Source organism: Drosophila suzukii, chromosome 3 (genome assembly GCF_043229965.1).
Source record: "Drosophila suzukii chromosome 3, CBGP_Dsuzu_IsoJpt1.0, whole genome shotgun sequence".
NCBI classification, from domain to species: Eukaryota; Metazoa; Arthropoda; class Insecta; order Diptera; family Drosophilidae; genus Drosophila; species Drosophila suzukii.
In genome coordinates this window covers 89605211-89617004 of record NC_092082.1, presented here as the reverse complement: position 1 = coordinate 89617004, position 11794 = coordinate 89605211, and the positions used below count along the sequence as shown (strand labels likewise).

At 50.4% G+C, this 11794-nt stretch overlaps 3 protein-coding genes across 5 annotated transcripts; 1 reads left to right on the top strand and 2 right to left on the bottom strand.

The window, feature by feature from the left end:
- Positions 1 to 584: 584 nt before the first annotated feature.
- Positions 585 to 3003, bottom strand: LOC108006367 (uncharacterized). The gene is made up of 3 exons (XM_017069888.4): positions 2724 to 3003; positions 1476 to 2654; positions 585 to 1415 (listed from the first exon to the last, which is right to left on the bottom strand). Exons 1-3 carry the CDS (start codon positions 2794 to 2796, stop codon positions 1384 to 1386), a joined length of 1284 nt encoding a protein of 427 aa, XP_016925377.4. The 5' UTR covers positions 2797 to 3003; the 3' UTR covers positions 585 to 1383.
- A 427-nt stretch (positions 3004 to 3430) lies between these two features.
- Positions 3431 to 5427, top strand: Yif1 (Yip1d-interacting factor 1). 3 transcript variants are annotated; one of them, XM_065865564.2, is made up of 4 exons: positions 3431 to 3575; positions 3920 to 4473; positions 4528 to 4914; positions 4971 to 5427. In XM_065865564.2, exons 1-4 carry the CDS (start codon positions 3554 to 3556, stop codon positions 5202 to 5204), a joined length of 1197 nt encoding a protein of 398 aa, XP_065721636.2. In that variant the 5' UTR covers positions 3431 to 3553; the 3' UTR covers positions 5205 to 5427. The 3 variants fall into 3 exon arrangements, with proteins under 3 accessions (XP_065721636.2, XP_065721635.2, XP_016925383.4); XM_065865563.2 differs by having other exon boundaries at positions 3465 to 3602; XM_017069894.4 differs by having other exon boundaries at positions 3482 to 3587.
- Positions 5428 to 5956: 529 nt separating this feature from the next.
- Positions 5957 to 11241, bottom strand: LOC108006374 (WD repeat-containing protein 20). Its single transcript, XM_017069896.4, has 4 exons — positions 10223 to 11241; positions 8570 to 8758; positions 6557 to 8509; positions 5957 to 6466 (listed from the first exon to the last, which is right to left on the bottom strand). The coding sequence occupies exons 1-4, from the start codon at positions 10787 to 10789 to the stop codon at positions 6407 to 6409; spliced, it is 2769 nt and encodes a 922-aa protein (XP_016925385.4). The 5' UTR covers positions 10790 to 11241; the 3' UTR covers positions 5957 to 6406.
- Between the last annotated feature and the right edge of the window lie 553 nt (positions 11242 to 11794).

Here is an 11794-nt window from a genome sequence, read left to right as displayed (position 1 = left end):
AACGCGAGGGACTACTGAGGACTATTCATAAACATCAACGCAATTGCCTCTTACGCGTAATGGCTGCGAAAGGGCTTCAACTTTGACCTTAGCCCAAATAGGTTCATAAAGCCCCAAGCACCCAGCACACAGAACCCAAGCCTTTAAACTGCAGGCCAAGCGAAAAGAGAAGACGGCCGGGGCAACTTTCGCCGGCTTTTATGCCAGCTTGATTGTTTCAACCACGTTTAAAAGCGAGATGGGAATTCTCATATTTTGATTTCATTCGCCATAAATTTTGCTTTCCAGGGAAATCCCCTTTCAGGCGGCTCATTTAATTTTAAAACTTGATTTTATGGCCTTGCCTTAAATGTACTGAGGGCTAATATCAACTTAATTGGTTTATCATGCAGAAAAACTCTAAAATACACTAAACGGAGTAAGAAGTTATTTAAAACGATTTTTATAAATTCTCTGACTAAATAGCATACTTATTTTCAATGATTAGCTGTAATCGTTTATTTGAAAAATATGGAAAACATTTCTTAACATTCGTTCATTAAGGCCTATTATAAATTTTTCTTATGAATACGAAGTAAACTTAGTTGTAAAAAATTAAATACAATTTTAAAGTAATTTTAAAATAACAATACTTGGCTTACATTTAAATGATTGAAGTATTTCGGTTAACAACCTTGAAAAAAAGAACAACAAAGAAAGCTATAGTCGATATATGAATATGATAAAAATGCTGGGGATACTCTAAAACCGCTCATAGTTAAATACTAATTTTGTTGAGTAAGTAAGCTGCTTCCCAATCAATTTAAAGCCATGATAAATTCGAGCTGACCTATTTAAGCGCTACGAGAATTTCAAAACAGAAATCCTTCGCCTACACTTCAATTAATTTAAAAGGCTGTCGCACTCAACGAGTCTCGTATCGGTGAATGAAAGCTCAACCGGGGGCCGACAATTCACTGGCTGTCGTTGTCGGTGGCCAGTCGCATCCACCTGTGCGTCCCTGCCACCTGTGCAGGTGGGCGGCGCATCCCCGGCCTGATAATGCCGACCATATGGCGAGTCGCATGCGCCGAAACAAGCGCACAAGCATTCGACGCGACAATTGAGGCACCTGCTTTAATTTACAATTAACTTTTAATTAGCCTTAAATTTACATTTACAACGACGCGTAGGAGCTGCATGAATCAATTAGCGTACTCGGATTTAAGCATTATCGTTTTGTTCCGCTTGCGTTGGCCTTTTCCTTGATCATTCTGTAATGGTCAAGGAAAGGGCAAACGCAAGCGGGACAAAACGATAATGCTTAAATCTAACTTTGCTCATCACAATTGGTATTCGCAGAGGGGAAGCTGATGTTCAGAGGGTGGGCTACCTTATCGGGTTTCATTTCCGGCTGCCGAAGAGTTTGCCGCGCGCTGCGGAAGCAAAATGATGAGCTTACATTGGTTTGGGATTGCAAGTTTACATGTACTCACCATGGGAAGTGGCTGGGGACAGGGCATGCGAGCTGGCATGGCGTTTTATCCTTGGAGTATTCTTTAATTCCAAACCAGAAGCGGAGGAGGAACTTGTGCAGGCGGTTGAACCCTTGCCGGCCACCGCATTGGTCAGGGTGGACACTCCGCTGGAGGAACCTCCTGTAGTGGGCATTGACTTGTAGCGCTGCAGAGAGGTGCGAGGCTTCTTGGGCATCGTGGCCTGCTGCACGGCCTCTTCTAGAGCGCTCAGCCAGTCCTCGTCGCCCTCGCTTTCGTCTTCCAGAAACTTCATGTAGAAGGAGGGTCGCTTCGCGTTGTGATGGCTGGTGGGTGTGGTGCTGGTGCTGGGTTTGGGTGGCTTCTGGGGTTCTATTTCGGACTCCAGTTGCTGAGTGGCCTCGAGCAGGAAGAGATCCGTCTCCGAGTCGTTGAGGAAGGAGGGTCGCTTCGCGTTGTGATGGCTGGTGGGCGTGGTGGTGCTGGGTTTGGGTGGCTTTTTGGGTTCTATTTTAGACTCCAGTTGCTGGGAGGCCTCGAGCAGAAACAGATCCGTCTCCGAATCGTTGAGGAAGTCGGCCATGGGATCTGCGGCAGCCGGGGGAGGAAGCACTGGCTCTGGCGAAGCCTTCTTGCAGGCCGATCTTGTTCGGGCAGCTACAGGTGGCGGGATTTTGGGGGTTTGCGGGGGGATAACTGGCTCCGACACGGCTATCTGGTCCAGTTGGCTGTTGAGTCTGGCGCAGCGCTCCTTGAGGAGAACATTGGCCCGCATCTGCTGCGCCCGCCACTGCTCGTTGTCCAGCTGGCTGCGACGATCCTCGACGCCCTTGAAGGCGATCTGCCGGCGCCGTTCCCGTTGGCTTAAACTGCCAATTTCGGCGGAGTCGAAGCCACTGTCCGTGGTGGCATTGCTGCTGCTCCGGTTCCAGCGCCATCCTACCTCGGGGCTTTCGGTGGCCAGAGTCTGCGAGAAGAGGCAGTTGGGCGAAAGGCTAATGTCCAGGCGGGGCGAGAAGTCCACACTGTCGTCCAGGTTGGGCTTGTGCTTGTGCGGCGGAGTGCTCTCCACGTCGGATGTGATTCCCCCGATTGTAGAGTCGTTGGGCGAGCCAGGAGAGCCCAAGGAGACGTTTACATCGTGTCCGTTTCCAGGACGCCCGCAGCTCTGGGGCGAAGCTGTGGGAAGAGTGGGTTTAATGGGTATTCCCGGTACAATAAGTGCTCCTAAATGGGAAAAACACTCACCACTGTGCCTTTTCTGCAGGAGACGCGTGCTGAGCGTCAAGGAACGCCGTTTAATAAATGCGTTGTTTTCCATTAAATTACATTTGTTCGTTACACAACGCGTAGAAGTTATCCGAAAGCCTGCGCTGATGAAGCAGGGTGCGAGTGCCTGAGACACATATAAACAACGGCTTGATTAAGTTTATAAAACAAATTTTAAAATCAATTTTATATCAGGTGGTTGAATTTTTATGAAGGAATTTGTATTGCCGCCAATCGAATTTAGGGATGCCACCTGGCGGTGGCCTATCGCCAATCGATGCCATTTGCGTGACGTGAAAACAGCTGTTCGCCTGCGGGTGGAACACTATCGATAGGTCATCACGCTATCCGCTAACGATGTTATATGTTTAAAGCGCGTTTTCGAAAAATAATCTTTTCTTGTTCATTTTACAGACAACTACTGTTGTAGCCTTTTTCATTTAAAGCCATTCACTTTAGAAATTGTATTGTTAGTTCTTCTCACCTTATTATTAATTTAAAGAATTAACTTATAATGAAAAATGAAATATAAGAGGTCTTTACTTCGGTAAAATTTGTACAATAGGAAGCATTACGCGTCGTTCCATCAACTCCTGAAATTTCTGTTGAATTGTCAGCAATTCTACTTTTATTAACATATAATATCGATATTTAACAAAAATATCTGTATAAAAATATTTACTTAGTCAAACTGCTTATCGATGTAACATATTTTGATACACTTTTCACATCCCTAATTTGGACTGTGGTGATGTGTTAAAACCGTTGTTGTGTGTACAATCCATTGAGCCAGGCCAAAAGACCAGAAGATGAACTACAATCCGAACGCGGGTATGCGGAACCGTAAGTGGGAGAACTGTAAGGATCAGGCTACGCAAGCAAGTATACACGAAGGATGTCCGGTGCAGCCACTCCGGAGTTTCCGACCCTCGTCCGCCGACCGGAATCGGGAGTCGGTGGTCAACCGGAGTGCTGTCACTGTTTACGTTACACGTTACCCCGTTCTGTGCGCCGCTCCTGGCTTCCACTGCATCCTGCCCCCAGTTTCTGTGCCCGCCCTGCGTTTCCGTTCCGTGCTGCGTGTGTAGCTTGATTGCCTGTGTTCCCCCGCTTTCCCAATTGTCTCGCACAGATCCTCCGCCACTAACCCACCGTGTTGCTCTGTCCCGAAATAGCCACAGCTGCCGGCCGCCCAAGGCCACCGAAGCGCGTCAGCGACGTCAACGCCATGGGTCCCTCGGCTCCGATGATGGGCGGTGGCGCCACCTTCATGGCCCCACCTGCCGGCCCGGCAATGTTGGATCCCAATTTGTACGGTGCACCTGCTCCGGCGCCCGTCAACAGCTACGGCTTCGACCCCAGTCTCGGCCAGCCGTCGCAGCACATTCAGCAGCCACCGCAACAGCAACAGGGATTCGGCTACGGTGCACCACAGCCTCCGCAACAGGCGTCTGCGACTGCCCCGCCCACCTACGGAATGGGAGCACCTCAGCCTGGGGCCGGACCCCTGCCCGCGGGACAGTACCCACAGTTCGCCATGTTCCAGCAGCCCATTGTCCAGGACATGGCCATGCAGTACGGCCAGCGGCTGGCGGATCAGGGCAAGCAGATAATGGAGAACCAGTTCGAGAAGTGGGTGCCGGTGGCTAAGCTCAAGTACTACTTCGCCGTGGACAACGCCTACGTGGGCAGAAAGCTGCGGCTGCTCTTCTTCCCCTATATCCACAAGGTGGGTGGTGAATCTGGTATAGTTACTCCTATTTAAATCATGTTTTCCCTGCAGGACTGGTCCCTGCGGTACGATCAGGAGCACCCAGTGCAGCCGCGCTACGACGTCAACGCTCCAGATCTCTATCTGCCCACCATGGGCTACATCACATATGTGATCGTGGCGGGCCTGCTGCTGGGCATGCAGAAGCGTTTCTCGCCCGAGCAGCTCGGCATCCAGGCCTCCAGCGCCATGGCGTATAGCATTTTCGAACTGGTCATCTACTCCATAGCTCTGTACGTAATGAATGTGAAGACGAGCCTAAAAACTCTCGACTTGCTAGCCTTCACTGGCTATAAGTACGTTAATATAGTGGTCTGTCTGATGGTCAGCACGCTGTTCTTCAAATCCGGATATTATATTGCGCTGGCGTACACCAGCTTTTCCTTCGGCTTCTTTCTGGTGAGTTTGGTAAGGAGGGAGTAAAGAGTGTCTAGTAACTTTCATGATATTTTCAGCTCCGCACGCTGCGGACCAAGTTGCTGCAGGACAACTCACCGGCTGCACCCAGTGGCGCCATCAACTACGATCCATATGGCAATCCCCAGCAATTCGACTACAGCGGCGGGAAGAAGCGGAAGCTCTACTTCCTGTTCATGGTAGTTGCGGGTCAAGCGCTGTTCGCCTTTCTACTCTCCAAGCACCTGTATCTGCCGGAGGCGGAGGTTCCACTGGTGCCCAAAACCTTCTAAATCGCCAGGCTTGATAGGTTAATTTGCGGACTCCTTGAGTAAAACCGGGGCCAGGATCCCCGTTCGAATGTTGAGAGTTTCCGGAGCCGAGGCCAAGTCATTTCCAGCATGTAAAATCCCCTCAGTAGTTTGTGGTTGGCGGTCATCAGAGATTCGCGCGAGAGAAGCATATTTTTGTTAGAAACAACACATTTTATAAATAAATACCAGCTATGAGAATTAATTTTTTATATAATTTTATTGAAATTTTAGTCTCTTTTACTGTAACGTGTTCTTGGTTGGTTTTGCTTGCTCGGCTCATTGTTAACTTATTGGCTAACTTCGCAAATCGCCGCTAGTTTCTCCTGGTTCGTTATAAAATATATGTGTGAGAGTGTGTCTGGCTGTATGAAATGTTTTCTGTGGTTGTGGTTCGGGTTTCAGATTTCAAATTTCCGATTTCTGACTTCCGGTTCCTGTCTGCATTTAGTCTAATTTGTTCGGTTGTCTTCTGCGTCTGCGTCTGCATGCTAAAACGTTGCACTCGGCTTGCATCAAAAAATAAAAGGCATACGAATCCGTAGTAATAGTAATGATAACAGTTCCTACTTTAGGTTAGTTCGTGAGTTTACATAGTTAGATAGTTCGTCGTTGGTTAGTTTGGGGCCTCGACTGCAACTCAGTACATAGCACAATGTGAAAAACGTCCTCTACTCATCTCATCTGATCCATCTATTTGATTCTGTTTATTTTAGTTCGCTAATGCAGTTCGCTTCTTCGTTCTTTTGCTTTATTTATCGTGTGTAGTGTAGGCTAGCACTTAGTAAATAGTTATAAACATGCTTTGCTTTGTTTTCAACAAATTCCACGTACTAAAAAAATAATACATTTACAACTAATAATTTAGATTAAACATATACGTTTGTTTGTTCTGTTGCCTGATGCTGCGTATAGATCGTAGTTATGTTGTACATAGCTATATATCGTATATAATATATATATTACGGGTGTACGGTGTGTCTGTGTGTGGTTCATAAACTCATTTAGGCTACATTTGGAATACAAAATACGCAACATAAAAACCTTTAAAACTCTTGCTCCTATCAATAAATTATCGAAATCAATCGCCTAGCTTTAACCTAGATCACCGACTGCTTCTGCTGCTGCTGCTCCTGCTGCTTGACAAGATTACGCTGATAGTTGACCAAGTCCACTTTATTGAACTAAATTACCGTCCCGCCGGGCGCCGCCGTCTGTCCAGGAGACAAGTGCTGAGTGGCATGCTGTGGAAGAGGACACATGTAGTACATATTCAAGAAGAATCGATTCTAGAAATATTAAAGTGCTCTTAAATTCACGGCCGTTTAACTTACCGTGGCATGACCAGGCCGCGCCCAGGTGTATATGAATCCATCCTGGCACGCCGTCAGGAAGCAGTCCTCGCGAAAGATCAGTGCCGTTAGCCGCTCGTGGGCAATCTTCTTGCAGACCAGCGGCTCCAGCAGCGGGCACTCGTCGAAGCGCGGACAGGCGGGCGTTCCGATGAGTTGCATGGGATCGAAGCTGCTCACCCCCGAGCCAGAGCCCGCTCCCGCTCCAGATCCCGACGCATGGGCGGCCGTGGCCAGCGAGGAGTGGTGCGACGACCGACTCAGCTTCAGCGATCCAAAGCTGTGCGCCGTCGAGCTGCTCCCGATGGCCCCGGCCGCCGTCGAGTCCAGTGTGCTCGAGTGGCCAAAGTTGGACGAGCTGCTGTGGTTGCTCTGGCTGTGGTTGTTGTGGCCGCCACTGTGGTTATGCTGGTTGTAGCTCTTCAGCATGCTCATCGCCTTGCGGTGCTGGCGGTGGGCCGTCGAGTGGCTTCCCTCATAGCCGGCGGCCTTCTTGTCCGAGTTGCTCAGGAAGCTGAAGTTCGAGAGTCGCTGCGTGAGGCTGTTGAAGGCGCTAAAGCCGCTGCCCGAGTTGGAGGACTTGTTCGAGCTGTTGGAAGTCTTGCTGTTGTATCCCGTGGTGGTCAGTGATGGCCTCTGTGCACTCCCGCTTCCGCCTCCGCCGCCTCCATCAATGCTATCCGACTTGGTGGCGCTGATGCAGTTGGGAAATTTGATTGAGTTGCCCGTGCCGTGGTTGCGGTTGTTCTGCTTCGTTGTCGAGGTCGCCGCTCCCGCTCCTGCCACGCCCGCTCCTGCGCCTGCATTCGAGGTCGTGGAGGCAGGAGTGGCTGCCTCGGTGTCGCAGTCGTCGGGCGAGGATTGTGAGGATATCGTGCAGTTGGCGGTTGAGAACTTGCTAGAGCTGCTATTGCTGTGCTCGCCGGCACCATTTCCCGCTGCACCGCCTGCCGCCTCCCGGGTGGGACTACAGCTGCCCGACTCCGCCTGTTGTCCGCCCGCCTGGCCAGACATGGCCACTGGTCGGATCACCTTGATGCCATCCTCTGCTTCCGCATCTTCATCGACGCCACCGTTGAGATAGCCCCTTTCGCTGTTCGCCCGCTGCCTCAGCGCCAGCGGATGGCGCAGCACATCCTCCGTGATGTCCCACAGACAAATCTGCGTGTCCTGACTGACGGAGCCTAGTCGATAGCTCATCAGCTTCTCCGCCGAAGAGGCATCCGAGCGAAACGAGGCCGAGTGCGGTCGATTGCGGGCAGCATGCACGGGCGTGGAATTCCGGTCGAAGCCCTCGAAACCACCGTTGGCCGTGGAGTCTCCGGAGAAGCGCGCTTCTCGCGAATTGGAGTACTCGTTCATTTGATTCTCATCGTCGCTAAAGTCCCCGCCATCCCAGTTGGTGTACGAGGTGGTGTACGGGTCAAAGGCCACCACAGAGACCCAGGACCGATGGCCCTGTCCGCGGGCCACCACTCGCCGCTCCTGCAGCGACCACACGGTCACGAGGTCATCCTCGCCGCCCACCACAATGTACTTGCCGTCGGGCGACCAGCAGACGCACAGGAAGCCGCCAAAGTAGGAACGAGCGATGCCCAGCAGGTCCATGGTGTCGTAGTGAAAGACGCGCAGGAAACCGTCCTGGGAAACCACCGCCAAGTGGGAGCCGCAGGGCGAGAAGCAGAACTCGTTGATGCAGCAGTTGTCGGTGCTGAAGACCCACTTGAAGAGCGGGTTCCTTGTGGTCTTGGACTTGCTGGTGAGTATCGTGTAGCCGTCGCCCAGCTTGAAGGGCTGATAGCTGGGCGCCGTGGCGGCGCAGGGCAGTTCCTCGTTGTACAGGTACAGGTGACCTGAGGCGTGGGCGGCGAGGAACAGGTGCGGTGAGTTGGGCAGCCACTTCAGGCAGGTCACTTTGGTCTTGTCGATTAGTCGCTAAAGTAAAGACGGTACCATTAGTTGGTTTGCAACTTTAGTGTCAGTGGGATTACTCACCTCCTCGTTGAAGAGCTTCCTCACTTCTCGAGGACCAACCTGCGGGGAGACCAACTGGATCTGGCCCGTGGTGAAGCCCACCAGCAGGGGCGCTCCCGTGGGCGTGGCCGAGCTCGCGTTGAAGTCGTGGCAGCTGGGATTCGTGCCCTTGTAGAACTTCTTATCGATCGGCTTGCTCATCTCCGTGCCCTGAAAGTAAGTCAACAAGCGTTACTATCATCTGTTTCTGTTTATCTTGGTCGCTCTTGATTGCACTACGTTGTCTATTTTAAACTAAAAGTGGAGAGGTTGGCTAGTGGAAACCCTTTAAAAGATTTGGTTTAACACAAAAGTTATGATAGTGGAAAACTAGGCATTCGGAGATTAAGATGCACTATGTATTGAACAAGTGAAGTATTCATATAACTAGTGGAATTCTTTAGATTTACAGTATCCTGTGGTACTGGTAATATAAGGTATAGGCACAATAAACTACCAGTTCTCTGTAACAAGAAGCTAATGGATTCTAATTTCCAGTTCTGCTTCAGAGTTTTATAAACAAATGATTGGGTTGGGTTATATATCCCTATAAATTCTATACAAACAATGCAAACAGGGGAATATGAGTCAAAATTGTTACATGAATCATCATCCTTGTTCAATCAAATCCAAATTATTTCACAATTTATACCTAAAATTAAAAATGTTTTAAGTTTTTAATGAGAGAAATAAAATTAGCAATTCATGATTGTCAAACAAGTGCGTTCTTAAAAGTAAGAACAGTTTAAGCCAATCTTTTTTCGGAACTAGGCTTACTACATTTGAAGTTCAGCAGAACTGCGATAGCCAGAACAGCCCAATGAAAACAAAAGTGGAAACCGGAACATTTCCGCTTGAGCTGAGATTAGAATGGAAGATTACCCCCAGTGGGATGAAATAATCTCGGAAATTAACACATTCTGGAAGCGGCATGGAAATTAGCAGCTTGTTGGCGGAATCAGGTGGGAAAAGCTCCGACTACGGCCAAGAGCAGGCGTTTGCCAAGTTTTCGCCAGCAGATAACTATGGCAACACAGAAGCCAGCTAAAATAAATACAGAAGGAGAATCGCAAGCTGTTGCTGAACAGAATGCCAAAGAATTAGAAACAGCTGCTGGGCAGGGGAAACAAGGCAAACACAAGATGGGCGATGCGGTTGGTGGGCAAAGTCGAACTTGGATTACTCTTTCTCTGATCACAATGTGTACAAAAGGGACTAGGTTTTGCCTAATAAACAGGTGCTTCAAGTTTATAACCGAACAATGGCTCACTCCTGCTGATTAAGAGGGTTCCAAATGAAAGTTAGGGTAATCTTCTCGCCGGGATGAGCTCGAAGCTCTCACAACTGACTGCCTTCGAGCGCAATAAACATTCATAAAAACGCCAAACAAGCGAATTGATCATCAAGCGCTCGAAGTGGAACAAATTAAGCCCGCTGGGGGGACACTGCATGCAAATGGCAAGGTATTCAAGCCCCTGCAAATTGCCTGGTGCAATCCGCCTGGAATGCAAATGGCATTGCCGGCAGCCCCTATCTCTGGCGTGATAAGCTCGCTGCACCTCCACCTACTCCTCCATCTCACGTGCTTTGCGATGGGATACTGATATGAAACCATCTCTGCCATCTTGGCCTCACCTTCTTGGCTCCTCGAAAGGAGTAGACGTAGAGATCTCGTCCGAAGTTGAAGCAGATGCGGTCGCCTCCCAGGACCTGGTTGGTGGCCACTCCGTTCTGGTCCACGACGCCGCCGTTCATCATGGAGTGCATGGAGATGCCTCCGCCCAGGCGGGCGTCCACAGTGCTGTTCGCAGCACTGTTGCTGTTGTGGTTGCTGTGGCTGTAGTTGCTGTCGCCGCCGGCGCCTCCATTGGATATTGCTGTGGTGGCTGCTCCAGCCGGTCCCGAGCCCGCTGCTCCGCCCGTGGGCGAGGCTCCTGGCGAGCTGCCATTCGTTGTGGTGGTGGTTCCTGCTGCTGCTCCTCCTACAGGTGACCCAGCCGTTTCCGAGCCCAGCTTGCCCTGCGCCGGACTGGGCAGGGTCACCATGGAGACGCGCACCTGGGGCGAGCTCTGGTTGCTGCTGTAGCCGACCCGATTGGGCCGGGAGTACTCCGAGAGGGTAAGCAGGCGGTAGGTGCCCTCGCGGGTGACGAACTGCGTCTTCAGGTCGTCCTTCACACTGGCGTCCAGTTGGTTGGCCATTGCTGGTGCGGCTGCTGCTCCTGCTGCTGCTGCACCTTCCCTTCGCCAGTCCAATCCAGACCACCACTCAGCCCATGTGAATGTGGCCACTAGGTGCCAGCGGTGCTAGTGGTGCTCCTCTGCCAGCCACCAATTAACCCAAATGCTCGTGGGCTTGCCCTTTGCCTGTTTTCCCCGTATAATTAGATTTAATTCCTTCACTACACCGACTTTCGAGGGGCTCTGCTGGCACTGTTGTTGTTCCTGCCGTGGGAGCTGTGTTCGCCAAGTTTTCCGAGTTCTCCGGCCACTGCGCTGGTTGCCTGCATCACGGCGTGGTGGCGGCGGGAAGGGGGTGACGGGGCTCGCGGTTATCGCATCGGCCGCACGCTCAGTTTTATTCCGCACAAATTACTTAATTTATTTCTAATTTCTGATTGGGATAAGTGTGTGCCCGTCTCTGCGCGGAATACCACAGCTCGGCAGAGTGTCCGGGAGGGGCTGGGATTTTGGCCGCCCCGCCGGCTGGTCACACTAACAGACTTTTTCGGCATTTTTCGAATGCTCTCTCTCTTCTCTCTTCGCATCTTGCATCTCCCTTTTTTACTGACACTTACGCTGAGGCCGTCTCGCTTTTTTACTGACACTTACGTTCGGCCGACACTTACGTTTTGTGTGTCACGGCTAAGCTATTTACATTGTGGCTCATGTCTTAGTATCCATGGTTCAGTTTCTGGATTAAACGGCCTTTTATTAACCTTTTTAACACCCCCAACTGTAAAGCAATTTTCTCAAAATCTGTGGGTTTGATTTTGATGAAACTTTCACAGAACACTCCTTAGATTATCCCTATCTACCCATATACCGTGCATGTTGGCACAACCTCTAGGAGTGGAGCCGTAGGTAATTTCATTTTTGCCCCCCTGCTTTGTATGGGGAAAATCCGAGGTTGCGTCACTGTTAGGCTATTTTCTCAAAACCTGTGGGTTTGATTTTGATGAAACTTTTAGACAAGGAGCTTGAATT

Coding starts and splice junctions, on each gene's coding strand:
- LOC108006367 (XM_017069888.4), bottom strand. CDS start 2,796: ATGGAAAACAACGCATTTATTAAACGGCGTTCCTTGACGCTCAGCACG. Junction 2,655..2,723: donor CCTGCAGAAAAGGCACAGTG/GTGAGTGTTTTT, acceptor CTCTTCCCACAG/CTTCGCCCCAGAGCTGCGGG. Junction 1,416..1,475: donor GTCCCCAGCCACTTCCCATG/GTGAGTACATGT, acceptor TTGCTTCCGCAG/CGCGCGGCAAACTCTTCGGC.
- Yif1 (XM_065865563.2), top strand. CDS start 3,554: ATGAACTACAATCCGAACGCGGGTATGCGGAACCGTAAGTGGGAGAAC. Junction 3,603..3,919: donor GAACCGTAAGTGGGAGAACT/GTAAGGATCAGG, acceptor GTCCCGAAATAG/CCACAGCTGCCGGCCGCCCA. Junction 4,915..4,970: donor TTTCCTTCGGCTTCTTTCTG/GTGAGTTTGGTA, acceptor TGATATTTTCAG/CTCCGCACGCTGCGGACCAA.
- LOC108006374 (XM_017069896.4), bottom strand. CDS start 10,789: ATGGCCAACCAACTGGACGCCAGTGTGAAGGACGACCTGAAGACGCAG. Junction 8,510..8,569: donor GGAAGCTCTTCAACGAGGAG/GTGAGTAATCCC, acceptor TCTTTACTTTAG/CGACTAATCGACAAGACCAA. Junction 6,467..6,556: donor CGCGGCCTGGTCATGCCACG/GTAAGTTAAACG, acceptor CCTCTTCCACAG/CATGCCACTCAGCACTTGTC.